Here is a 25,772-nt window from a genome sequence, read left to right on the forward strand (position 1 = left end):
CTCGCCCTTGGCACTTGTCGCCCCGGGTTCTGGCCACACCCCCAATGCCCGCGCAAGTGTACTTCATCCGTCCGAGGGCTTGGACAAGCTGTTGATTGGACCTAGGTAACGTCCTGCGAGGATTCTAGCACTAGGATTGATGACTTTTCCAGCAAGCCCCGCCCCTGAATCTGGCCACCGCCCCAAAACTGTCGCCGGCTTTTCGGACTCCAGCTTTGCTACAAGGGTATGACCACGCCCCACACAGATTCTGGCTCTGGGAGTGGCCACGTCTCCGCCATGCCCCGCCCCATAATTAGGTCTCACTCCTATCAAGCGTAGGTCTGCTGCGCGCCCTAATCGGCACCTGAATGTGGGCCTACCACCTGTCACAGTCCCTCCGTCGGGCACCACCTGTGGTAGTCAAATCATCCCTAACATAGAACCTCCTGAGCTGGGACTAGCGGAACTTGTCTTTACTCATTTCAGTACGCCACAGTTCCCCCTCGGAGAATTGGCCCGGGGGGTGCACGTGCTGCTTGCTCTCTTACGCCAGGCCCGCCCCGGGCATGTTCGTACAACCCGTGTCCGCCGCGCTCAATAAAGTTGCGCGCTTGTTGCTGGCTCGTCCACCCGGGAGGCTGCGCACGCAGCCCTGAAAGTCTCGCGAGAGCCCGTGGCGCTGTCCTTTGGGCTGCGGAGCACGCAGGGTCAGCTGTGTGGTGCCCACACTTCGGCTACCATGGCGCGGAGGCTCCTCCGTCAGTACTGGGACATCCCGGATGGCACCGACTGCCACCGCAAAGCCTACGCTAGCACCAGTATCGGCGGCGCCGTTGGTGAGCGTCGGCCGGGCCCCGAGGGTGGAGGGCGAAGGGAGTTCATAGGGTCACTGGGGGCTGTCCGAGTAGGTTCTGGGGGCCAGGGAATCTCCCGGGTGGCATGTGGTCGTCACTGGGGTATATGAAGAGGTCATGGGGGACTTCTGTGTGAGATAGACGTGCTGACGGGGAGTCCAGCAGAGTTAGGGGGCACAGGGCAGTCGTGGTGCATGTGACTAACTGGTCACTGGGTTCGTCAGGAGCGGTTCCTGGGTGCTGGCAGTCTGGGGGGAGGCGTGAAGAGTTATTTATTTATTTATTTTTTTTTGAGACAGGATCTCACTATGTCCTCGCAGCAACAGCAACCTCCAATTTGGGGGCTTAAGCAATTCTCTTGCGTCAGCCTCCCCAATTGGGGAGCTGAGCCCAGCTGTAGATGGGGTCCAGCTATTTTTTGTTACAGTTGTGATTGTTGTTTAGCAGGCCCTGACCGGCTTCGAACCCACCACCCCTGGTGCATGTGGCCGGCGCCTTAACCATTGAGCTATGGGCGCCGAGCTGTGTGAGGAGGTTATTGTTGAAGCTGTTGCCAGGCTTTGGGGAAGTTGTGAAGCAGACGGGGTCCATTATCGGAATCAAGGAGTAAAGGGGTCATGAGATTTGCCAACGGAGCAAATTGAGATCTCAAAATTTGAGATCGACGGTCATTGGGCATTTTGGGGGTGCCTAAAGGGGAACAGAAGCTTGATAAAGTTTGAGAGTAAAACGAAGTCTTTCCAGGATTGAGGTGGGAGTCGTCAGGAACATCCGAAACTTTTTTTTTTTTGTAGAGACAGAGTCTAACTTTGTCGCCCTTGGTAGAGTGCTATAGCATCACAGCTCACAGCAACCTCCAGCTCTTGGGCTTCAGCAATTCTTTTGCCTTAGCCTCCCGAGTAGCTGGGACTACAGGCGCCCACAACAATGCCCGGCTATTTTTTTGTTGCAGTTCAGCCGGGGCTGGGTTTGAACCCTCCACCCTGAGTATATGGGGCCGGCACCCTACTCACTGCGCCACAGGCGCTGCCAGAACATCTGAAACTTTTATTGGGGCCACCAAAGGGGTTCCAGATGAGGTGAGTCAAGAGCTACTAAGTGGGTAGCCTTGTGGGGGCATGAGGGGACCCACATCCTCCAGTAGGGGAGACACCAGAGTCTCCTACTGTCCAGCCTGAGCATTTCACAGACATAGTGAAAATATCATATTTTCATTTCTCAGAACTGGGAGAAGTATATTTATTGTCCCAGAGTCATTTAGGGCAGGGCTGCAAATCCAGGTCTGCCGACCTATCCCTAGAGCAGTGGTTCTCAACCTTCCTAATGCCGGGATGTATTTTCACTGTTACAAAAGGGTGGCGACCCACAGGTTGAGAACCGCTGCCGTAGAGGTTTCTAGGGCAAGGAATGTGCCCACAGCATGGGATATGGAGGGTCTCCAGGAGAAAGGGGAGTCCCAGGGGATGGGGTTACATGTAGTCTGCTTGAATGGGGAGTTGTTGGAAAGGTGTGTGTTGAGGAGCAACAGGTCTGTGGGGTCTTCCAGGGAAACACTGTGCCTGTGCTCACTGTCCCTGAAATTTTCACTGGCCACCTCCACTCAGCATACAGGACTTGGCGTAAACATGTTTCTGGGTCCTCTCCTTACTGCCTCACTCAACTTCATTTCAAGCCTCCCCTCATTCCTCATCTGAGGGAGATAACTTGGTTTGTGTCTGACTTCCTTCAAATGGGGACTCTGGATGGCAGGAATACTGTGCTCGAAGCCCCTTGTGGGCCCTAACTGGGAAAGAATGAATGAACGAGGCACCTTGTGGGCACATAGCAACTTTGTGAGTGAGTGAGTGAACTAGTGAGGCATCTTGTGCACACATAGTAACAATGAACAAATTAAGGAGTAAAGGACAGTAACTGAATGAATGAATGCACACACATGGTGTCTGAAGGATCTTCATGAGTCAGGGAGATGGCAGTGGGTGGAGTAGAGGGAAGGGGAGCCTTTTGGAGGCTGTCGAGGGGGCTTCTGACGGGGTGGGATGTGGCAGTTACTGAGAGGATTTCTGCTGGACAAGTGGGTGTAGTCCCTAGCCTTTGAGGGATAGTCAAGGGGATCACAAGTCCTCTGCTCCCAGTTCAGGGATTTTGGGGAGGGGATAACAGGTAGTGGGGCACTTGCTGTATCAGGGTGCTCCATGAGCTGGAGATCCTTGGCTGGAACTACTGACTTACAGGAATGGTGTTGATAAGTTTCTCCCCAGGGGTCACTCCATGACTGAGTTCTAGAGTCATCGCTGAATCTAGTCTGGGGTTGAGAGGTTATAAGACCCTAGAGGCTGGCCTGGTCCTGGATTTGCACTTACCAGTTTCCATGCAGGACAAGGAGTCCCCTCTGAATAAGAATCTTTAAGCTCATGACTGTAATCCCAGCACTTGGGGAAGCTGAGGTGGAAGGCTTGCTTGAGCCCAGGAGTTTGACACCAGCCTGGGAACATAGTGAGGCCCCCATCTCCAAAAAAAAAAAAGGTCTCCCTGACAGAGTCTCACTTTTTCACCCTGGGTAGAGTGCCGTGGCATCATACCTCACAGCAACCTTAAACTCCTGGGCTCAAGCGATCCTCTTGCCTCAGCCTCCCAGGCGCCCACCATAACACTTGGCTATTTTTTTTTTTTAAGAGACAGGGTCTCTTGCTCAGGCCAGTTGTGAGCTCAAGCAGTCCACCGAGAGTGCTGGGATTACAGGCATGAGCCAGTGCACCCAGCCCCCAGATTTAAAAATGAAACCAGCATTATAGCCCACCTATAGTCCCAGCTACTGGGGAAGCTAAAGCAGAAGAATCACTTGAGTCCAGGAGTTGAGGCTACAGTGACCTATGATTGTACCTCTGTACTCTTGCCTGGGTAACAGAACAAGACCCTGTCTCTAAAAAAGAAAAGAATCTTTTTTTTGAGACAGAGTCTCACTCTATCACCCTCGGTAGAGAGCTGTGGCGTCACAGCTCACAGCAACCTTCAACTCTTGGGCTCAGGTGATTCTCTTGTCTCAGCCTCCTGAGTAGCTGGACTACAGGTGCCCGCCAGAATGCCCGGCTATTTTTTTTTTTTTTTTGTAGAGACAGAGTCTCACTTTATGGCCCTCGGTAGAGTGCCTTGGCCTCACACAGCTCACAGCAACCTCCAACTCCTGGGCTTAAGCGATTCTCTTGCCTCAGCCTCCCGAGTAGCTGGGACTACAGGCGCCCGCCACAACGCCCGGCTATTTTTTGGTTGCAGTTTGGCCGGGGCCAGGTTTGAACCCACCACCCTCGGTACATGGGGCCGGCGCCTTACCGACTGAGCCACAGGCACCGCCCGCCCAGCTATTTTTTTGTTTGCAGGTTTTTTGGCCTGGACCGGGTTTGAACCCACCACCTCTGGTATATGGGGCCGGCACCCTACGCCTTGAACCACAGGCACCGCCCATACCCAGCTATTTTTTTTGTTACCATTTGGCTGGGGCCGGGTTCGAACCCGCCACCCACAGTGTATGGGGCTGGTGCCCTACCCACTGAGCTACAGGTGCTGCCCAAAGAAAAAGAATATTTATAAACTGGCGTGTATGTGTATTTGAGAGCTGAGCTATGACTAAGGCTGCTGGGCCAGGGAGAGGTGATGGGAGCTGGGGAGAGGCGCAAACTGGATTCCATTCCCTGACCCTGTATGTAGCAGCCCCAGCCTCACTCCAACCCCCAGGCCTAGCACTTGGCTCCATCCACCTTTCTGAGGTCAAGCAGGACTCCTAGGGTCCAGTGTGGGGTTGAGAGAAATAAAACCCACAAAGCACTCTTGATGTGTGGCTTACCCCCCATCCCCCACATCCCTGGACCTTGTTTTCCCCATTCTTGTAGGAAGGGAGCAGTCTTGGCCCTTCTCAGCATTGCTCTCAGACAAATGTGAAAAATGTCTCCAGCAGCTCTTGGGTGGCAGAACCCAAGTGGAAGCTGAATCAGAGGCAAGGCTAGGGCCAGGAGTTGGGACGGAGGCACTACCAAGCCTGGAAGGCCCGGTGATCTAGTGAAGCCGGAGGCTGGGGGGCTAGGACAGAGCGAGGGTTTTGGTCAGACCTGCATGGCTTCCAGACTAGCTGTGCTGGGTGTCCTTAGGCAAATCGCTTGTCTCTCTAAGGTCCCAGAGGCCCCTGAGGGGGAGGAAAGGTGAGGGCTGCCCTTGTCTGTGGCAGTTCTATTTTGTCTGGGATAGGGTGGCCCCAGTTCCCCCAGCTGGCAGTTGGGATGTGTTGGGGGGTCTGTAGGGAGAGGGAGATTGTTTGTCTGCCTTGAGCTGTGTTGGCTGGAGGACGGGGGGATCCCTGGGTTGGGCCAGCCTTAGGCTGCTTGTCCACTATAGGGGGGCTGGTGAAGCCAGGGGGACTGAGGGGCTGTGGGGGAAGCTCGGGACCTGCACAGCCTTGCCCAACATAAAACCTCCATCTTCATCATCCACTTGGCACTGGACTCCAGGCCCCACTTTTGCCCGGGCCCGACATGCAGAGAAGCCAATGTCAGGGTTGGGTGGCTAAGGCAGATGGCAGAGCTGGAAGTGCTGACCAGAGTGGCGTGGCCGAGTGGGCATGGGTGGCAGCCAGGCAGCCAGATGTGTGGGGGAGGGCCGGGGCTGAGCTGCCAGGGCAGAGAGGAGGCTTGGAAGTGATGAGAAGGAGGTGTTGGCAGCTGGAGCAGAGCCAGGGAGGGGTGTGGAGCCCCAAGCCCCCAAGAGAATGGCACCTTTGATGGTAGTTGGGCCTGGGTGCCAGGGCTTGTGGGTGGCACCACTGTGGCACCTGAGCAGGCGGCGCATGGTTGGGGAGCAGCCCAGGTCATGAATGTTCCTCCACCTGAGGGCTAGCAAGGGTGTCAGGGAGCTGACAGGTAATCTGCCTCCACTAATACTGGGCAGGCTTGAAACTTATCTCCAAGTAAAGCAGGGACACCTGGGGGTGAGGCCTCCCTGGCTTTGGAACAGCACCCTCCCCTTTCAAATCTAGCTCTGCTACCCAGTAGCTCAGGGTCCTGGGTGAAGAAGGTACTGCCAGGAGCCACTTGGGGTAGCATCATGAGGCCTAGGGACAGAGCCTCCAGCAAGGACTTAACCAGCGTGCAGTCTGAGCAGCCTCCATCACCTCTGTCTTGCAGGCCTGGCTACCTCTGCCTATAGCCTCTCACTCAATCCCTCTGGCACAGTCCTTGAAGGAGTGGCCAGGGCTGGACGATATACATTTACTGCAGGTGAGCAAGCATGGTGGGCAGGGCTGGGGGCTCTCCTGGCACTGCCCTGGCCCTTGAAGTATATTCCACAGCTCCTGGTCAGTGTCCACAGTCTAAGCCACCAGGGAGAGTTCCTTTTTTAGGGACACATGTCAGGCTGGGAATGGTCTCAGGAGACCAGCTGGGTATCGGGTGGGGTGCCTGTCGCTGTCCATACTAGAGGGTTCTGCCCTCTGCCCACCCGTAGTAAGTGTCCAGCAGCCTCCTGCTGAGGCCCCTAACTCAGCTTCTGCCCAGCAGCTGCTATTGGAGCCGTGTTTGGCCTTGCCTCGTGCATCAGCGCCCAGGTCCGTGAGAAGCCTGACGACCCCCTGAACTACTTCATCGGAGGCTGTGCAGGAGGCCTGACCCTGGGAGCACGCAGTGAGTGGGCTCCCCCCCACGCTTCCCGTACTAGCAGAATAACCCCTGACCTCCCCTGACCCAGAGCCCTCTCTGTTCTGTCCTGAACAAGGAGTCAGGTGGGGGCTGGGTGCACGGATGCTGCCCCTAACTCCAGTCAGCTCAGTGAGAGTAGCACTGCCATTTGCCCACCAGGCCAAGTCCTCCCAGGGTGCCCTTTGGCATTCAGCCTGGCCCCTGCATTCTGTTCCAGCCTGTTTGCTATGCCTCCAACATGCCAGGTGTGGTCCTGCCTCGGGGCCTTTGTGTGGGCTGTGCGCTCTGCCTAGAACACTCCTCTAGGTGTCAGCACAGCCTCACTGCCCCAGCCACTCTATGTTATCCAGCCCCTTTCCCTGCGGCTGCCTTCACTCCACGTCCCCCTCTCTGCCATGCCTCATCAGGGAACATGGGTCACCGCCCATGTTGACCACTGGCCTGTGGCACAGAGAGAAGGTGACACTCCCTGCACTCTGTTCTTCTAGCAGCACACAGAAACCTTCAGGGGAGCTACTCTCAAAACCCCCACTTTACAGATTCGGGAACTGGGGCTCAGGGAGGGACTTGGGTGGCTCTGGGTTGGCCCGGCACTAGGGAGCCTGTCTGGTGTAGGGAGTGGGTGCTACTTCTCCCAGCCCCTGTGGGCCCAGACTCCAGGGTCACTGCTGCCTGTGTCCCTGGCTCACTGAGACTCATGCTCTTGGAGCATGTTGCTCAATGCCAGGTTCCAGCCAAGCTGAGATGGTGGGTGGCCCAGGGAGGGGAGGAAGCCCATTCCTATGGCCCCTGTACCGAGACTTTGTCGCATTCCCATCCACCTGACTCTGGCTGGGACCAGCTCCTGCCCTGTCTGCAATGGGCAGGTCTGGTGGATAGAACATATTTCCTTCCTTATCTGGCTCAGTGCTTCAAGCAGGAAAATCCAAGCAAATGGAGGCCCTGTCTGTGCTCCTTGGTTCACAGAGCATAGATGCGTGGTGTGGCCTGACCCTGGCACCTGTGGGTAGGGGAGAGGCTGTACCACACTGAAGTGTTGGTTGTTGCCTGGCACCCTGCCTGTCCTGACTCCCAAACAAGGAGTCAGGTGGGGGCTGGGTGCACAGATGCTATGTAGCAGTGTGGTGTCCTCCTCACCTCAGGGGTGGTCAGTGTATGGCCAGTGTAGACCTAACACCTAGGATTCCTGCTGCAAAGAGACCTGGGCTCAGGCCTTCCTCTGAGCTTGTTTTTGCATCTCTGAAGTCTAGTGCCCCTGCTGACCTTGTGGGAGGTTTGAGTGACCTTCTGAAGTAAAGGATTCTCAGTCCAGCTCCCAGGGTGGCCACTGGCTGGGGCATGGAACCCATACTTCCACATGCCTGACATTACCTCCTTACTGTCACAGCTCACAACTACGGGATCGGTGCCACTGCCTGCATGTACATGGGCATAGCGGCCGCCCTAGTCAAGATGGGCAAGCTGGAAGGCTGGAGAGTGTTTGGAGAGCCCAGGGTGTGAGCCCTGCCATCTGCCAGGACCTCAGCAGATTGGGATACTTCTGGAAATAAATTCTGTGTATATGTGTCTGAGTGTCCCAGAGGGCTTGGCAACAGGAATATGCCACTGAGGGAGGGAGGCTCAGGGTGGCAAGGGCATTAGTCTGGCCCTACAGCGCTGGGAGTGTGACAGGCTGGGGCCAGAGGGAGCCTAGGAGTGGGACTTGGCTAGGATACTGGGGCAGGATAGGGGCCTGCAGTTGCCTGCCAATGATGTAAACTGGTCCCAGTTGCGCACAGCTCATCCTCTGTTCTGGCCATAGCTCCCCTGCAATTCGCTACCATCCCCTTTCTGGGCCTGTCCCCAAAGCCAACAGAATGTGGAAAACACGCCTGGGCAGCATCTCCAAGTTCTTAGGCATTGGAGCAGAGAGGCCTGGACAGACGGCCCAGGAGTCTCATCCCATCCAGCAGTTCCCTAGGGCATAGCGGGACAGGATTCTGTTGTAATCTCCGTCTGTGGTGCCTGACAGGCCCTGCAGTTTAGGCAGCCCTGAAATGTGGGCGCTACCCTGGGCTTTTTCTCCAGAACTGTCTCATGCTTCCTGGCAGCTCGAGCTGAAGCCTGGTAAGGGCTCACATGCCACCATGATGAGATGGGCTATAAATTAGGGCGCTGCAGGCCCCACCCAGGGGAGCAAAGCTACGTGGCCCTCCTGTGACCACACTGGCTCTTCCCAACCCTGCACTCGAGCCCACCCCTGGGGCCTAGACATAGTTAAACACCAAACTCCACTTTTATCTTCACTTTGCCTCTCTGTCCACCCAGGGTAGTGCCCTCTGATTGTTGAGCAGCTCAACTTGAACGCAAGCAGAGCCTGGAGTGAGGCCACGCTGCAGTCCTGCTGTGTTTTTTTTGTTTTTTTTTTTTTTTTTGTCCATGTACAGTGATTCCAGATCTCCTCTTTCAGCTCTTTTCTCCCCACCTACCCTGAAGTGGGATCAGATAAGTGTTCGGGCCTGAGGGAGCCAGGCAGCAGCTCAGGGTCATGTCCAGGACTGTGTGCCTGAGTCTGGACTTGAGGCTTCCTGAGGAGAGGTGGCTGGGAGGGGAGGGGCCTGGAGTCTGAGGCAGCTTTGGATAAAGTGAAGGCTTTGTGTTGATACCCTGCACTTGATTTCTTCCCTGGCTCTGAGTCCTTGGTGACATCAGCATCAAAGCCTCTGCTTTCCCACATGGCAAATGGGAATAACATCCATTGCTCAGCCCCAGATGTTCCATGAAGAAGGACGGTTCCACCCCTGCAGGCTCCCTGTCCACTCTGGGGCCCCTGTGGCTTCTGCTCTGTATCCTCCGTGGCCAGTAGAGGATGCAGCTCTACCGGGGGCAGGGTGCAGGCCACCATCTTGTCTTCTCATCTCTTTTCCTTCCTGTCCATCCTAAGACAGCCAGCAGGTCACAGGTTCCAAGAGAGGGCAGCATAGCCCATACTCCCAGTTTGGATACAGGGCTGGACAGGGGAAGGGACCTGCCCAAGGCCCACAGTGAGTGCTGTTCTTGCACTGAAGCCACTTCTAAAAGCATGTCCACCTGGGCCTCCTGCAAGTCCAAACCCTGTACCAGATCTCATAGTCCCCTTTCATAGATGTGCACACCAAGGCCTAGGGGAAGAGGAAGGGAAATTCAAAGCCAGTGAGCCCTGCCCCGCCATCCAGCCTCTGTTTATTCCCTGCCTTCAAGAGAGCCTGCACCTCAGACTGGGAGCTGTGCTTGCTGCCCACCTAGCCTGGTTTTGGGCCAGTTGCCAGTGTTGGTGTGAGTCTGCCAGGCCCCCCAGAGTTGGGCAGGAGGGGGCATCTGCTCTCTGAGCTCCAGGGAGCCTCAAAATTCAAGCCCCATTGCCCATAAACATTTACTAGGTTATAAAGAGCTGACATCACTCTTGCATCACGCACAGCTCTCCCCGCCAAGGGCCCTGTCCAGAACATCTGCCTCTGCCATGCAGCTTCCTGTTGGACAGCTAAAGAATCTTTTGGAATTTACTCAGATTTCAACATGGCCCTTCCCAGCCCCAAGCAGGCAGTTAGGGTGGCCCTGGGGGCAAAGAGGGCTTCCTGGAGGAGGTGGCATGAAAAAAGGGGGCTAAAGGATGTGTTTTCAGATTTGTCCAAGGAAGAAGGGTGTCTAGGCAAAGGTGAAATCAAGAAGGCCTGGTGTGCCATCAGGGCCACACAATCCCCAAGACCCAGAGATAGGTCCTTTGCAAGATGTTGGCCCTGCCCCTCCAGGGTCTCTAAGCTCTTAGTTGGGCAGGAAAACATTAGCACAGCGGTTCTCAACCTGTGGGTTGCAACCCCTTTGGGGGTCGAATGACTTTCACAGGGGTCGCCTAAGACCATCCTGCATATCAGATATTTACATTACGATTTATAACTAGCAAAATTACAGCTATGAAGTAGCAACGAAAATAATTTTATGGTTGAGGGTCACCACAACATGAGGAACTGTATGAAAGGGTCTCGGCATTAGGAAGGTTGAGAACCACTGCGTTAGCAAGAAAAAAAGGGAAGAATCCAAGAGCCCCTCCAAGCTGCCAGGCTGGTCAGATTGTGTTACGACCTCAGCAGCTCCACATCATGTATATCAGTCCTGTTCCACAGATGAGGAAACAGGCCCCAGGGAGGCACTTTCTGAGCCTGCCTCATAGTGGACACTAGAAGTGTTACTTCTCGGGGGCGGCGCCTGTGGCTCAGTGAGAGGGGCGCCGGCCCCATATGCCAAGGGTGGCGGGTTCAAACCCAGCCCCGGCCAAACTGCAACCAAAAAATAGCCGGGCGTTGTGGCGGGCGCCTGTAGTCCCAGCTACTCTGGAGGCTGAGGCAAGAGAATTGCTTAAGCCCAAGAGTTAGAGGTTGCTGTGAGCCATGTGACGCCACGGCACTCTACCCGAGGGCGGTACAGTGAGACTCTGTCTCTACAAAAAAAAAAAAAAAGAAGTGTTACTTCTCTTGCTATTATTAGCTATTACTTGGAAACAAGTATCTTCTTTTTACTTTCCAAGTGGTCTCGATTGGAACAAAAACAAGCCAACGAGGAAAGGAAGGTGTTCTCGTATCCCAAGTTGTCTCAGGAGCAAAATTACACTTCTGCAAACTACTGTGAAAGGTGGTGTTGAATGTGGGCTAGGCGCTTGTTAATGTGTTGGTGACCAGGATGGGATAGGAGGTTGTTGAAAAGACCCCATGGAATGATGTTCACCCTACTGGGGCTGAACAGCTGGTCCTCCTGCCCTCTGACCCCTTTGCAAGCCCCTGGGTCTCCAAATTCATCCTGGGTCTGCCCCTGGTCCCATCTCAGCCTCACCCACTAAGACCAGCAAAGTCCCTTCCACCTTGGTCCCTGGCCTCCACCATTGGCCCCCCATGGTCTATCCTTGCAACAGCCAGATGGCACCCATGAACACCTGAGTCAGGGCCTGTCTCTTGTCTGCCTACAGCCCTCATGGCTCCCACCTCCCTCAGCATCAAAGCCTAAGTCCTCCCTGGAGTCCACCAGGCCCTGCACAACTTGCCCTGTGCCCACTTTCCTCTTTCTCTGCCCCCTCCTCACTCTGTTGCAGACACACTGGCCTCTTTGCTATGCCTTCAATACACCAGGCACTGTCCTGCCCCAGGGCCTTTGCACATGCTGTGCCTGCTGCCTGAATGCTTTTTTCTAGGTGCCCCTACAGCTCACCCCTCCAGTTTTCAGCTCAGATGTCATGTCCTCCCACACTCCACCTTCTAGTTCTGTCCATAGCACTTACCAGCTTCTAAATCCCATGTCATCATTACATATATTATTTACGTGTGTCTCTTTGAGGGCTGGGATGTGTCCTGGATCTTATATCCTCTGGTTACCCCATGCCCCACACCCGGCCCAGGAGCTCAGCAGGGCTTCATAAATATGTGTGGAATGAATGAATGGATAGGGTGGCGCCTGTGGCTCAAGGAGTAGGGTGCCGGCCCCATATACTGGAGGTGGTGGGTTCAAACCCAGCCCTGGCCAAAAACCGGAAAAAAAAAAAATGAATGAATGGATAAACAAAGAAAGTGAATCTCCACGTTGGCCACTGACATGAGGTTCAGAGGTGGGACTGAGAACAGTTTGAGGATGGCTTTGCAACCTTCTCACTATTCCCCCATTTGATGATGGCTCTAGGGACATGAGAGAAACCATCCATCTCAGAGAATCTCAAAGTCAAGATTCAGAATTTATGTAACAAGCACAGTCACACTGCTTGATATTGTTTTGGTCAGTGACAGGCTGTGTATATGATGGAGTCCCATCAGATTACAATCCCATATTCTTCTTACTGCACTGCACCTTTTCTTTTCTTTTCTTTATTTTTTTGTAGAGACAGAGTCTCACTGTACCGCCCTCGGGTAGAGTGCCGTGGCGTCACACGGCTCACAGCAACCTCTAACTCTTGGGCTTACGCGATTCTCTTGCCTCAGCCTCCCAAGCAGCTGGGACTACAGGCGCCCGCCACAACGCCCAGCTATTTTTTTTTTTTGTTGCAGTTTGGCCGGGGCTGGGTCCGAACCCGCCACCCTCGGCATATGGGGCCGGCGCCCTACTCACTGAGCCACAGGCGCCGCCCTACACTGCACCTTTTCTGTGTTTAGAAATGTTCAGGACACGGATACCATCGTGTTTCAGTGGCCTACAGCGTTCCATGCAGGAGTGCACTGTGCAGGTTACCCCAGAAGCAGCAGGCAGCACCCCTCAGCCCGGGCGGCAGCGGGCCCTGCCCAGGATGTGTGTGTGCATGCTGACGGAGCCCCCTAGCACATCTCTCAGCATGTGTCCACTTTGTTAAGCAGGGAATGGCTAGTGAGTGCCTGAGTACCTACACTGTGGGTATTCCCAGTGGGAGTCACCTCTACAAATAAGACCACTGAGATCTCCACTTTCTTAGAGCACAAAATCTGGACTAGAGGGAGAAGTGTCAAAAATGAGCAAACAAGGGTGGCACCTGTGGCTCAGTGAGTAGGGCGCCAGCCCCATATACCGAGGGTGGCGGGTTCAAACCCAGCCCCGGCTGAACTGCAACCAAAAAATAGCCGGGCGTTGTGGCGGGCACCTGTAGTCCCAGCTGCTTGGGAGGCTGAGGCAGGAGAATCGCTGAAGCCCAAGAGCTAGAGGTTGCTGTGAGTCCTGTGACATCATGGCACTCTACTGAAGGCTGTAAAGTGAGACTCTGTCTCTACAAAAAAAAAAAAAAAAATGAGCAAACAAGACAAGTAGTTTCACCATGTCCCTACCCTGTCACTGTCCCCAGCGATACCAGTCACATTTCTCATTTCTCCTTCCAAAACTGTGCTTGGGAGATAAAGGCAAGGTGGCCTGAGAGACAGAGATCGGGGCCCATAGCTGGGGGTGGTCTGGGGAAGACCTGTGGGGCCAAGAGGCAGCCAGCTTTGGGGTTCCAGTGGGGAGCCTTCTTCAGGCAGAAGCACAACTTGTGCAAAGACACTGACCGCAGCCCTGTAACCTCCAGAAGACCAGTGTGGTAGGATCAAGTGCCTGTGAATTGGGGGCTCAGAATGCCTCAGGGATGTCATGTCACTGTGCCCACAGGGGCCCTGTCAGAGTAGAGGCGGGGTGAGGGTCTCAGTAAAGAGGATCCCAGGTTCTCTGGCTGTGTTGCAGTAGAGGCTCCAGCCTCAAAGACCAAAGCCAGGATTGTCATCACTTCCACTTTCTGGAAGTAGGGGGATAGAGATTTGTGCCCCCTTGCCACACCTGGCTTGACATCCAGACCCTGTAAGAGACCAGATTCCCAGTCCCAGGTCTTCTTGGGTGCCCCCTGCATCCATGAGATTCACACAACTAGAGAGTGACTTTGTCCATGGGGAAACTAAGGTACAGAGCAGCCTAAGGGGCCCCACTGAACCCCCTTCAGTCAATCTCCTGCCACTCACTGTGGTCCTTCTTAGAGTTTGCACACAGGCCTGGCTTTAGACACAGAGAGGGGCCCCTAGTCCCCTCACTGGTGTGCACAGGTCTGAGCCAGCTCAGTCCCTGGGGGTTCCCACCACACTGGGTGGTCGCTGAGCTGCACAGGGCTCAGTAAGGCCTGGCTGGTCCCTGGCCCAGCCCGGCCTGCGTCACCTGGGAGGCCTTGCGGGGCTCTGCTCAGTTGCTGACCTGGAGCAGAAAAGATGTGAGCCAGGTGGAGCTCACAGCTGTGGGGCCAAGGAAAGATGTTGGGCCCAAACAGAAGGGCCATAGCAGAGTGATGCCCTGACCTGAAATCTGTAGGTCCCTCACTTTTAAAAACCCATTTTGCCCATTTTTTTTCACATCAGTCTTTCTAAAATATATTTTACAGCTTATTTTCTTTCAGTAGGTAAAGCAGACTCAGGCCATAGAATTGGAAAGATTCCAAAGGGTGCTCAGAGTAAAGCCCAGCTGCCCCACCCCAGCACTATCCTTGGTCCCAGCTGGGCTCTGTGCAGAAACAAGCATGTGTGTTTTCTTTCCCCACAGAAACAGCATCATACACTCTCTGCTTTGTTGCCACCCTCAGTCTAGTTGCCTCTTAACAGTTCATCTTGGAATTCTTCTCATTTAGTGAAAAACTTCCTCTTTTTATTTTTATTTTTTGTAGAGGTGGGTTATCCCTTCGTTGCTCAGGCTGGTCTCAAACTCCTGCCCTCAGTCAATCTTCCCACCTCAGATTCCTGGGATCACACACACACTCCTCTTTCTTTAAGGGTGGTATAATATTCCACCCTGAGGCTGACCATTGTCACCAAAAAGCATATTTCCTCCTTCCCAGGCTTTGGGTCCTATCCATCAACAAGGACTTGTAACAAGTGTCATTTTGCACGTGGATGGATATTCCTGCACTCTTAAAAAACATTTTCAGTTAGTAAGCTCTATTTTTTAGAACACGTTTAGGTTTACAGAAAAATTGAGCAGAGAGTTCCCATGTGCCCACTCTCCATGCAGTTTCTTTTGCCCCCATCTTGCATTAAGGTGGGATGTTTGTTATACCGGCGTGTTGTTATTAACTGAAGTGCTTTGTTCACATTAGGGCTCTCTCTTGATGTTGCACATTCTCTGGGTTTGGACAATGTGCAATGACACGTCTCCACCATTATAGGATCACACAGAGCAGTCCCACTGCCCTAAAAATCCCGTGTTCCACCCGTTCATTCCCCCTCCCCAATCCCTGGGAACCACTGATCTTTTTAGTGTCTCCATATTTTTGCCTTTTCCAGCATGTCCTGCAGTCAGAATCACACAGCCTGGCTACTTCACTCAGTAATATGCACTTAAGATCCCCCTGGGTCTGCCCATGGCTTAACAACTCATTATTCTTAGGCACTGAATAATATTCCATTGTCTGGATGCACCAGTGTTTATTTATCCACTCATGTACCAAAGGACATCTTGGTGGCTTCCAAGTCTTGGCAGTTGTGAATAAAGCTGCTAGAAACATCCATGTGCAGGTTTTTGTATGGACATAAGTTTTCATCCCCTTTTGGTAAATACCTAGGAGCAAAACCACTGGATTGGATGGTAGGAATATGTTCAGCTTTATAAGAACCTGCCAGACTGTCTTTTAAAAGTAGATGCACCATTTTGCATTCTCACCAGCAATGAATGGATTTTCTTGTTGCTTTGTATCTTTGCCAGCATTTGGCGTTAGCAGAGCTTTGGATTTGGGCCATTCTAGTAGGTGTGTAGGGATAATTCTTTGTTTTAATTTTGCCTAAAATTTTACATAAATATCTGTTGCATCTCCTCACAGGTGCCAAACACAATTCCCTGGTTTTAGCACTTTTTTTTTTTTGCCAGGGCTGGGTTTGAACTCGCCACCTCCGGCATATGGGACCAGCACCCTACTCCTTGAGCCACAGGTGCCGCCCAAGCACCTTTTTTTTTTTTCTTTGATACATTGTCTTGCTTTGTCACCCAGGCTAAAGTGCAGTGGTGTTATCATAGATCACTGCAGCCTCACACTCCTGGGCTCAAGGGTTCCTCCTGCCTCAACCTCCCCAGTAGCTAGGGGTCTAGGCATGTGCCACCATGCTTGCTAATTTTTAAAATTTTTATTTTTTTGTAGAGATGGGGTCTTGTTATTGCCAGTGGCTGGTCTTGAACTCGTGATCTCTTAAAATAGCATGTATGATGGCCTCAGAAAGATCCTCCAAGTGCTGGCGTTATAGGCATGAGCCACTGCACCCCTCCTCCAGCACCTTTTTGTACAACGTAATTTTTTGGCCATCTCAGTGCAATTTGGGTTAGTAGATGGGAGGCACTGGTATCTCATTTTACAGATCGGGAAACCTAAGGCTCTGAGAGGGATAACTAATCGCCCAGGGTCACACAGCAAATGGAGTAGAGCCAGGGCATCTGTGACTGACACTGGAGCAATTCCACCTGCTGTGTGCCAGGGCCTATGCTGGGCATCAGGGACAGAGTGGGGCTGAGACAGACCCAGACCCCTCCCCCTGGCCCAAGGCTCACAGGCCAGTGGGGGAGATGGACACATAAGGAATAGGGCTGTAATAGGGTTTCATAGGCAGACAGGGTCCCAGAGGAGGCAGCTGACACAGCCAAGGAGTCTTTGTCAAGAGAAGGGAAAAGAGTGGCCCAGGCAAGAGAAATAGCATGTATGATGGCTCAAAGACAGAAAGGGGTAGGGGCAGAAGGGGTCTGCTTCCCGCCCCTGCCCCAACTTGGACACTTGAGCCCCTTGCCTTCCCTCACTGGCTCTGCAGCCCCCATTAGTGAGGCCTCCTGCTGGGGAGCCTGGAAGTCCCAGGTGTTGCTGCCCATATGCTGCCCAGCAGCTGCCATTAAAAATGAATAATGAGCCAGAGTGAGTGGGAACCTGGATGATGGCAGGGTGGGCAGGGCCGGGGGAGGCAGAGAGGCCCTGCAGCTCTTCCATTTGGCTGGTCCCAGCACTGGGGAGCCACCTGTAAGCCTCGTGTGGCTGCCATGGCTCTCAGCATCTGCCTGCCCGGAATTACCCCCTACTTAGCTAAGGCTGTCAGAAAAGCAAATAAAACTGCAGGATTTTCAGGGTGTAGTGGCGCCTGTAGTCCCAGGTACTCAGGAGACTGAGGCAGGAGTATTGCTTGAGCCAAAGAGTTTGACATTGTGGGGAGCTATGATGACACCACTGCACTCCAGAGTGGGTGACAGAGCCAGCTTCTGTCTCTATTATAAAAATTAAAAAGAAAAACAAAAAAACCACAGGTTAACAAACCAGTTAAATTTGATGGCTGTGCATTATACCTCAGTGTCCTTACCCGGACTATGGGTGAATACCTGGATGTGATCAGCATCCACCAGTCAGAGGGACCCTGGCCTCGGGGAGGCTGCAGGCCTCTCTGTCATGTGTGCCTCCCACTTGGATGCTGGACCTCGAGGTTCCTGGGGACCCAGAATAGGGGCTCAGTTATGATGGAAGAGGTTAAGGCTGCACCTATCTCCCATTTGGAGTGAATTTTTTTTTCTAAGAGATAGAATCTTGCTCTATCTCCCAAGCTGAAGTGCAGAGGTGTAATCATAGCTCACAGCAACCTCAAACTCTTGGGTTCAAACGATCCCCTTGCCTCAGCCTCCCACGTGGCTGGGACTACAGGTGAGCACCACCAGGCCTTGTAATTTTTTTTTTTTTTTTTAGACAGAGTCTCATTTTGTCACCCTTAGTAGAGTGCCGTGGTATTTTCATAGCTCACAGTAACCTCCAACTCTTGGGGCACAAGAGATCCTCTTGTCTCAGCCTCCCTAGTAGCTGGGACTTCAGGTGCTCACCATAATGCCTGGCTGTTTTTTTCTCTTTTTAGTAGAGAAGGGGTCTCCCTCTTGCTCAGACTGGTCTCAAACTCCTAAACTCAAGCAGTCCACCTGTCTCAGCCTCCCAGAATGCTAAGATTACAGGTATGAGGCGCCCAGCTGAGGCTCTGTAATTAAAAAAAAAAAAATTCTTTTTTTTAGAGATGAGGTCTCACCATCCTGTTCTGGCTGATCTCAAAGCCCTGGCCTCAAGTGATTCTCCTGCCTCTGACTTCCAAAGCGCTGAGATTACAGGTGTGAGCCACCTCACCTGGCCTGAAGTGGATGCATTTTATATTTTAGTAAATTATCCATCTATTCAGTGCTCCTGGAGACCACCAGTGCTGTGCTACCCCTCCTTGATCCTCCCTTAGCCTTGTGAGGGTATTTCAGGCCCCTAGGAGGTCACCTTGGGATGTTACATCCTTCGTATTAACTTGGATGGAAGTGGAAGACATTATTAGTAAAGCATCACAAGAATGGAGAAGCATGAATCCTACGTACTCAATTTTGATATGAGGACAATTAATGACAATTAAGGTTATGGGGGGGAAGCATAAAGAGGGATGGAAAGAGGGGGGTGGGGCCTTGGTGTGTGTCACACTTTATGGGGGCAAGACATGATTGCAAGAAGGACTTTACCTAACAATTGCAATCAGTGTAACCTGGCTTATTGTACCCTCAATGAATCCCCAACAATAAAAAAAAAAAGAAAGACCCAAAGTTACCATGACTCTGGAAGTCTCTGGAGAGGTCCCTGGCAGGGGAAGAAAGGGGGGGGGGGAATCAGATGCTGCCTCCCCCAAGGGCACATTACTTTCCTCTTACCTTCGTCAGCCTTTAGGGAGGACTTGTGGTGAGGGCACAGCCTCAAATCTTGAGTTCAAATCCTGCTTCTGTCACTTGTGAGTTGTGGCAATTTGAGGCAATCACTTTCTCTGTGCCTTGGTTTCCTCACCTGTAAAATGGGGCTAATTACAACACTAATAATGATACTAGCTGTCAGGGTTGTTGAGAGAATCAAATGCACTAATGCAATCCAGGAGCTTGTTCTGGAGCATAGTTAGCATTCACTTAAGTGATGGCTGGGGCCCCAGACTCCCTCCAGGCCCAGGGGGAGGGGCTGAGTGGGAAGTGGAGGTTAATTTTAGGCCTGATGACACTGCCTGGCGGTCTGCCTTGTCTAAATATCCCCGGTGGAGCGTCCTCCCACCCCCAACCTCTGACATCCAAGGAGCCTGTTTATTCATTCTTGTAGGCTGGAGCATTCTTTGCTTGCCTGCGCCTGCCACAGGCTCCATCCAGAGCCATGCTCAGCCCCACCATGTCACCCTGGGTGAGGACCACCTCACCTGTAGATTCCTCTGAGATAGTGGCCCAGGGCAGTCAGGGTGGGGGCCAGGGAAGCACAGGCAGGGGCCCCATCCTGTCCCCCAATCCAGAGATAATCCGAGTCTCCCTTTGTAGTTCTCTAAGAGTCCCAGCTTCCATCTGCGTTAACTCACAGGCACTATCAATTCTTCGGCACCTGTTTACTGAGTACCCAAGTGGGTGCCAGGTCTCAAAGGCCCTGCTCTATGGGGTTCCCAATCTTGGAAGGAGACACTGAAAAGCCAAGAAACAAATAAGAGAATTTTCTTTCTTTCTTTGCCTTTTTTTTGAGACAGAGTTTCACTTTGTCACCCTAGGTAAAGTGGTGTGGTGTCACAACTCACAGCAACTTCCAACTCTTGGGCTCCAATGATCCTCTTGCCTCAGCCTCCTAAGTAGCTGGGACTTACAAGCACCTGCCACAACGCCCGGCTATTTTTAGAGATGGGATCTTGGTTTGGCTCAGGCTGGTCTCAAACTTGCGAGTTCAGGCAATCCACCTACATTGGCCTTCCAGAATGTTGGGATTATAGGGGTGAGCCACCATGCCTAGCCAGGAGAATTTTCAAGCATGGTTAATAATCCTCCCTTCCATCCTCTCTTCCTCCCTTCCTCCCTCCCTTCCTTGATATGATTATTGATATTATTGATCATGATTACTGGGTGTTGGGTATTATTAAGGTACTCTAGGTTCAGCAGAAAGCAAAACAGGCCAAGATCCCTCATAGACTATGACCTTCTGGTGGGAGACAATGGCAAGAGGCAATAACTGTGAGAAAGTCAAATGCAGGGTCAGGTTCAATGGTAGCAATTGTTATGGAGACAAATGAAGCAAGGGAGTGGATAGGGAGTTGGGGAGGGGATGCAATTGGAACAAATGATTGGAGAAGGAACATGCAGGGGAAAAGGGTTTCAGGCAGAGGGAGCAGCATATATCAAGGTCCTGGGGCACAAACAGTGAGGCACCACACGGGAGTTACAGCAGGACCTATGGCCTTTCCCCTGAGATTGGCTCTGAGCCAAGGATGGGCAACACATGGCCTGACATTCTCATGGCTCCCCTTGTTCTAATGTCCAATTCTCAGCACAGAAGCCTTCCAGAAGGGGCAGGCCCAGGCTGCAGCTGGGCTGGGGGCCTGAGTGACTGCAGATGGATTTTGATTGTACACGAGGACTTCTGGAACATTCTGACAAGCTGGGTAAGGGGAAACTGCTGCTCTCCAGAGAATGCCAATGGGGACAGGGCTGCAGGAGGGGCAGGCGGATTCTGGCACATCTTCTCAAAGTGGCATCTCCACATTCTCCCACAGTGCCAGGCTTGATGCCCAGACTACTAGCATTCTTGGCTCCGGTTTTTGCTGTCGGAGAGACAGGTGTTTTATCTTGAAAACCTCCCCCCAAAACAAGAGACCAAGAAAAAAACCTAAGCTTTTTTACCTCCCGGTCCCAACAGAAGACTTAACTGTTCTCTTTCTTGCAATTCACCTTCATTGGCTTTTCTGAGCTGCCACAACGTGCTCCACAAAACCTTTCCAGAATGAGAGAAAGGCCCCTTTGTTCCTCAACCCCACATATTCCCTAGAATTTTCTCTTCCTCCGTGCACCTAGATGCTATTATTTTTTTGCACATAGTTTTGCAATGGGCTTTTTTCCACTTAACAATAGATGGCCCCACAGCTTTTATTTCCAGAAATTGGAAAATGAAGCGTGTCCAGGCTACGCCTCTTCACCCAACATGGGCCGAAATTTAAGCTACGTGAATCCAGCTGGGTCAGGGTGTCAGGGGTGGGTAGACCCCAACATGATACGGGGCTGGGGCAAGGAAGGGCTAAGGCAGGCCGTATATGGACCAGGTGTCTGTATCCTGGGGCTTCCCTGACGCCCTCTACACTCAGTGGTCACAGGACCACGTGGATGAGCAAAGAGAAGCTGGTGCTTGAAGTTACAAGAAAGGAAACTGAGGCCCAAGCCTGAGGGTTTCTGGCCCTGTCCACTGTTCCTCATACCCTGCAGAGGCATATGCAAGATTCCTCTAGTGTCCTAGAGGTCACCTCCACCTCCTAAAGAGAGTGCTGGCATTGGCTCTACTGTGCAGACCAGATGGCTGAGGCCCAGAGAAGTGGGGAAACTCGCCTTAGGCCACACAGCTGCCAGAGGTCAAGGGTTCTCCAGAGCCCTTGGGGTTGAGACCTTTGAGATCAGAAGGGCCCTGCTTTTAGCCCAGCTCCATTGCATAGGGGCTGCAGGTTGGTTTTGACTATAAATAAGGACTTTCAGAACATTCTGGAACGTTTTGGGGTTGGGGGAACTTGCTGCTCTCTGGAGAATGCGAAGGAAGACTGGCTGGTCAGGGTGGAGGTGAATTCCAGATAGTCTCTGAGCTCTATTTCCCCATCTGCACCATGAATGAGCAGAGATATGTGTCATACCAGGGCAGAGGGTGACAGGCACAAGATGAGCAGAGTGTGGGGGGTCTGGGGGGCCTCTCCCAAGCCCACAGGTGACCCCAGAGCTGAGCCAGCCTTGCCAGGCCCATCACTCACCTGCCTCCCACACCACATACCTGGAGGCCTCTCTCCACCACCTGGCTGCAAGCCAAGGGTCCCAGGAGGCAGATGGGGGCCCTCGGAGGCCAGGTTAAGGCTTCCCTACAGGCTGGTGAGGACTGGTCCCCAGAGGACAGGGGTAGGAGGCATAGGGTACCGTGTTTCCAGAGTCTCTGGCACCACTATCTCTACCTGAATGGACATCAGAGCTGAGCCACTCTCTTTCCCTCAACTTGTCTTTCTTTTCCTCTGCCTGGATCTTTCTCTGAGGTTCAGAGGGGCATAGGAACCTTCTGTGGCCCCCAAAAGGGCAGGGCCCAGCCACCTTGCCAACACTGAGGGACCCCGGGTGCCCCCTCGAGCCTCAGTACTATCCCTGAACCCCCACACTGCCCTCCCACATGCACCACATTGCCTGGGTGGTTCATTGTTCCTCCCTCCTGGCCCAGGGGCCCTTCTCCCTCCTGCTGAGCTGCCAGCCACCCCTTGGCTCATAGCCCGGAGGCCCCAGGGGAAGGAAACTTCCAGGGGACTGGTGGCTCTGTCATCCTCCAAGCCTAGGCCAAGGGAGGTGGTGGTGGGGGTCCATTGAGGGCAGAGACCCCAGTCAGGGGCCATGGCCTCCCTGCACTCAACAGTTTGGTCTCAGCTCCTCTATATCCCTGTGGTTCCTCCATCTGGGCCCTGGGCCCTTTTACAGGGAGACTCCACCGAGTTTAGCCTGTGAGCCTTGCACAGAGAGGGTCAGCAAATATCCCAGGTGACACAGCAAATTCAGGAAGAGCCCCAGCTCTGTCTGGTGATGGGCTAGGAGCTCCTTCCTGATGCTCCAAGGGGCCAGTGGGTGGTTGAGCTGTGGCTCCTGATTCAAATCTCAATTCCTAATTGGCCTTGACTGCCAGCTGTATGAACAAGGTGGGTCCAGAGGAGGAGCTCCAGGAGGAAGGCACCAGTTCAGAGGGCAAAAGGGGGATTCAGGGTGGGGGCCAGGGCTGACTTTGGGGCCAGAGGAGGGACTCAGTCGGTGATCGTGCCAGTGGAGCAATTTGGGGTGGGGGAAGACTCGATCTGGAGCCTGTCTCCTACCCTGCTCTGTCACAGGAGCATGAAGGTTATTTCCAGTCTCTGTGGAGTGACAGGACTCACTGGCAAGGGTGCGTATAGCCAGAATTGAAGAGGAGCTCCTGATGGCTCCAGGAACCCCCCCCGCCAGCTTTTGGGGCTCAGTCAGAGTCAGGGTGCAGTTGGGCGAGAACAGCTGCCCAGGAGCACTATTGCTGCCATCAGCCTGGCCGTCCAGCCCCACTGCCCAGGGATCACATCAGGGAATGCCCAGGGCCCTGCAGCCTTCTGCTGAAGACCTATGTTTGGATTTCTGATTCCATCTTCCCTCCTCTCTGGCTCCGCCAGTTTCTCTGTCCTCACACAGCTGTCAACCCAGCAGGGCAAGGGGCACAGTGTGGTCTGAGCTATGAATGGGACACAAAGCCAGGTGTAGCAGCCACAGGAAGGCCTTGGCCTGGCTCGGGGTACAGAGGAGCCTCTATGTGGGGAGCCTCCCTGGAAGAGGTGCCTGCACCAAGCCCTGAAGCACAACTAGGAATTATCGAGGAGGTAGGGGACAAAAAGCACACTTGTACAAGCTTGGTGACTCCAGGCAAGGAGCTCCCTGTCTCCGGGCTTCGGTTTTCACATCAGCAGGGTGGCTATGGATACACTTGCCCATCAAGGCTTGGCCAAGGGCCCAGGACACAGTGACAGCAAGACTGATAACCCTTGAGTTATTTTTTCATAAGTTACAGGCAATGCCCCCAGTCAAGGCATGAAAGATGGGTGGATTTAGGTCAACTGCTACAAATGGCCTGCACTGGGGGACTTCAGCCTCCTGGCCCAGGCTTGTCTCCTAGAACCTGCTGGCCTGGACCTGCCTGGACACTCAGTCTTCTGAAAATGATTTCTACCTTGGACTGTGTAGCCTCTGCACCAGGTTGGAATTAATAGAGTTGAGACCATCCTCTCCAAACCAGTCTCTCAGACCATTTCTCTCAAACTCTCCAGGAAGCTTGGCTGGCTCCCTAGACTCGCCACTGACTGGCAGAACCAGTCAGGGAGAGGGAGTGGTTTGAGTCACACAGAGGAGCTTGGCTGGGCCACCAGAACAGAGCCTCAGCCTTTGTTCTGATCTGGATGGCCATTGTCACTTGCCAAAACATTTGAGGCAGCCTCCTCTTTCTCCTTGTTCTCTTTGCCTCTGCTCTGTCTTTGATGGCCTGTTGCCAGCATGTCCAGCACATCTCAGAACATGAGGCAACATGGTAACCCCTCTGCTTGAAGCCTCTCATGGCTCTCTATTGCCCTGGGCTAAACCCCATCACTGACCACAGCTGGACATGGCTGGATGTGGCCTGGCTTCAGCAAAAGCTCTGCCTCTTGCTGCCTGTGAGAACCCAGCCTGTTAGATTTCCTCCATTTCCTCCAGTGTGCCATGACCTCTTCTGCCTCTAGGCAGAGGCTGTTCCCTCTGTTCCCTCCCCAGCCATGCACTTCCCCGCTCTTCCCTTTGAACTTAGAGAACTCCTACTTAGGCTTTAGCTCATACAGCAGGCCAGCAGGTCCTAGCTGGCTCAACATCCAGAAAACCCAGATGGGGTCACCACAATCTTGTACTGCAAATTTTAAGTGGCAGATCCTTTGTAAGTGTTGAGCATTGTCTGAGGAACCCACTGACCCCCGCGGTCTCCCTGGGTCTGCTATGCAGCATGTGCATGATAGCAGGATGATGGACTGACAGAACAAGATGGGGGGCAGCTCGTGGGAGTGAAGACAGGAAAGCTGAAAATCTCTCTCACTTTCTGCTCTCCACTTCTGAAGGGACCTCTGGTGCCCTCCCCAGGAAACCCACTTTGAAAAATGGTGGTTTAGGTCAGCCTTCTCATTTTATGGATGGTCAACTGTGTACCCAAAGTCATACACCCTGAGACCACATGTGGGGCCAGGGCCGGGGCCAGGCCTTGCCTCTAACTTCTTCCACTTTACCTATTCTTACAACTGGCACTAAAGGAGTCCTATAATTCCCTTCTGGATGATGGGCCCAACTCCAGGACATGGTGCGCTGGGGTTCTGGATGGCACAGCAGTGCTGCAAGGTCTGCTTTCTTGTCTGTCTCCTGCTGGCTTGGCCGCATCCATGCCCTGGAAACTCTGCTATGACCCAGCCTTCAGGCTCTTCATGAGCTGTTTGGTGCTGCCGGCTCACTGTGCCCCCAGGTAAGGCCTCTTGGGGCACATTTACCCCCCACCCCAGAACATGTGGGGTACCCCCTAGGCACCCAAGTCTATGTGGATTCGGATCGCAGCTGGTTCTGGCACAGAACCTAGGCTGGAGGGTCTGCAGGCTATGGAATGGTCTGGAGCTTTGCCAGCAGCCATTAGGCACAGGCAGGGGTGGTGGAGGGTATGGAGGTTCTGGTTGATTTGCCCTGTGGCATTTTTCATTCTTTTTCTAGGAACAGTATCTTGAGTTCAATTGGGTGGGGTGTTAGCCCTGACCTCCCCGCTTTTTCCCCAGAGGAAGGAAATTTTCAGGGGGCTGGTGGCTCTGTCACTCACTCATCCCAGACCGAGGGAGTTGTTAGGGGTCTGATGAGGGCAGAGACCCCCGCCAGGGGGCCCAGATGGCTTCACTGCAAACCACAAGCCCACAAGCTTGTCTCAGCTCATCCAGAGACAGACGAGGAGACTCCTGTGGTTCCCCTCTCTGGGTGCTGACCTGGCCCTTTTACAGGGAGACCCCACCAAGCTCAGCCTGTGAGCCTTGCTCAGAAAGTGTCAGCAAGTATCTCAGGTCACACAGCAAATTCAGGATGAGCCAAACTCTGCCTGGAGCTGTCATCTTGGCCAGTGCTGCCATCCATCCTCTCTCTACTCAGAGGTCACAGCTGTGGAATGACTCTCCACCAGAGAGCGACTTTTGGATTTTGAATCCTTGAGTACAACTCAATTTCTTACTCCTTCCCTTTT

At 53.3% G+C, this 25,772-nt stretch overlaps 1 protein-coding gene across 2 annotated transcripts; it reads left to right on the forward strand.

The window, feature by feature from the left end:
• Positions 1-601: 601 nt before the first annotated feature.
• On the forward strand, positions 602-8,080 carry NDUFA11 (NADH:ubiquinone oxidoreductase subunit A11). Of its 2 annotated transcripts, none has more exons than XM_053585992.1 (4): positions 602-818; positions 6,005-6,097; positions 6,374-6,499; positions 7,902-8,080. In XM_053585992.1, the coding sequence occupies exons 1-4, from the start codon at positions 722-724 to the stop codon at positions 8,012-8,014; spliced, it is 429 nt and encodes a 142-aa protein (XP_053441967.1). In that variant the 5' UTR covers positions 602-721; the 3' UTR covers positions 8,015-8,080. The 2 variants fall into 2 exon arrangements, with proteins under 2 accessions (XP_053441967.1, XP_053441968.1); XM_053585993.1 differs by having other exon boundaries at positions 609-818; positions 6,377-6,499.
• Positions 8,081-25,772: the final 17,692 nt, after the last annotated feature.

The sequence above is a fragment of the Nycticebus coucang genome, chromosome 3, assembly GCF_027406575.1.
Source record: "Nycticebus coucang isolate mNycCou1 chromosome 3, mNycCou1.pri, whole genome shotgun sequence".
Lineage (NCBI taxonomy): Eukaryota > Metazoa > Chordata > Mammalia > Primates > Lorisidae > Nycticebus > Nycticebus coucang.

What these genes read in the sequence shown, in the direction of transcription:
- NDUFA11 (XM_053585992.1), top strand. Translation starts at nt 722, where the DNA reads ATGGCGCGGAGGCTCCTCCGTCAGTACTGGGACATCCCGGATGGCACC. An exon ending in CAGTATCGGCGGCGCCGTTG is followed by an intron (nt 819 to 6,004) that starts GTGAGCGTCGGC and finishes TCTGTCTTGCAG; the next exon opens with GCCTGGCTACCTCTGCCTAT. An exon ending in ACGATATACATTTACTGCAG is followed by an intron (nt 6,098 to 6,373) that starts GTGAGCAAGCAT and finishes GCTTCTGCCCAG; the next exon opens with CAGCTGCTATTGGAGCCGTG.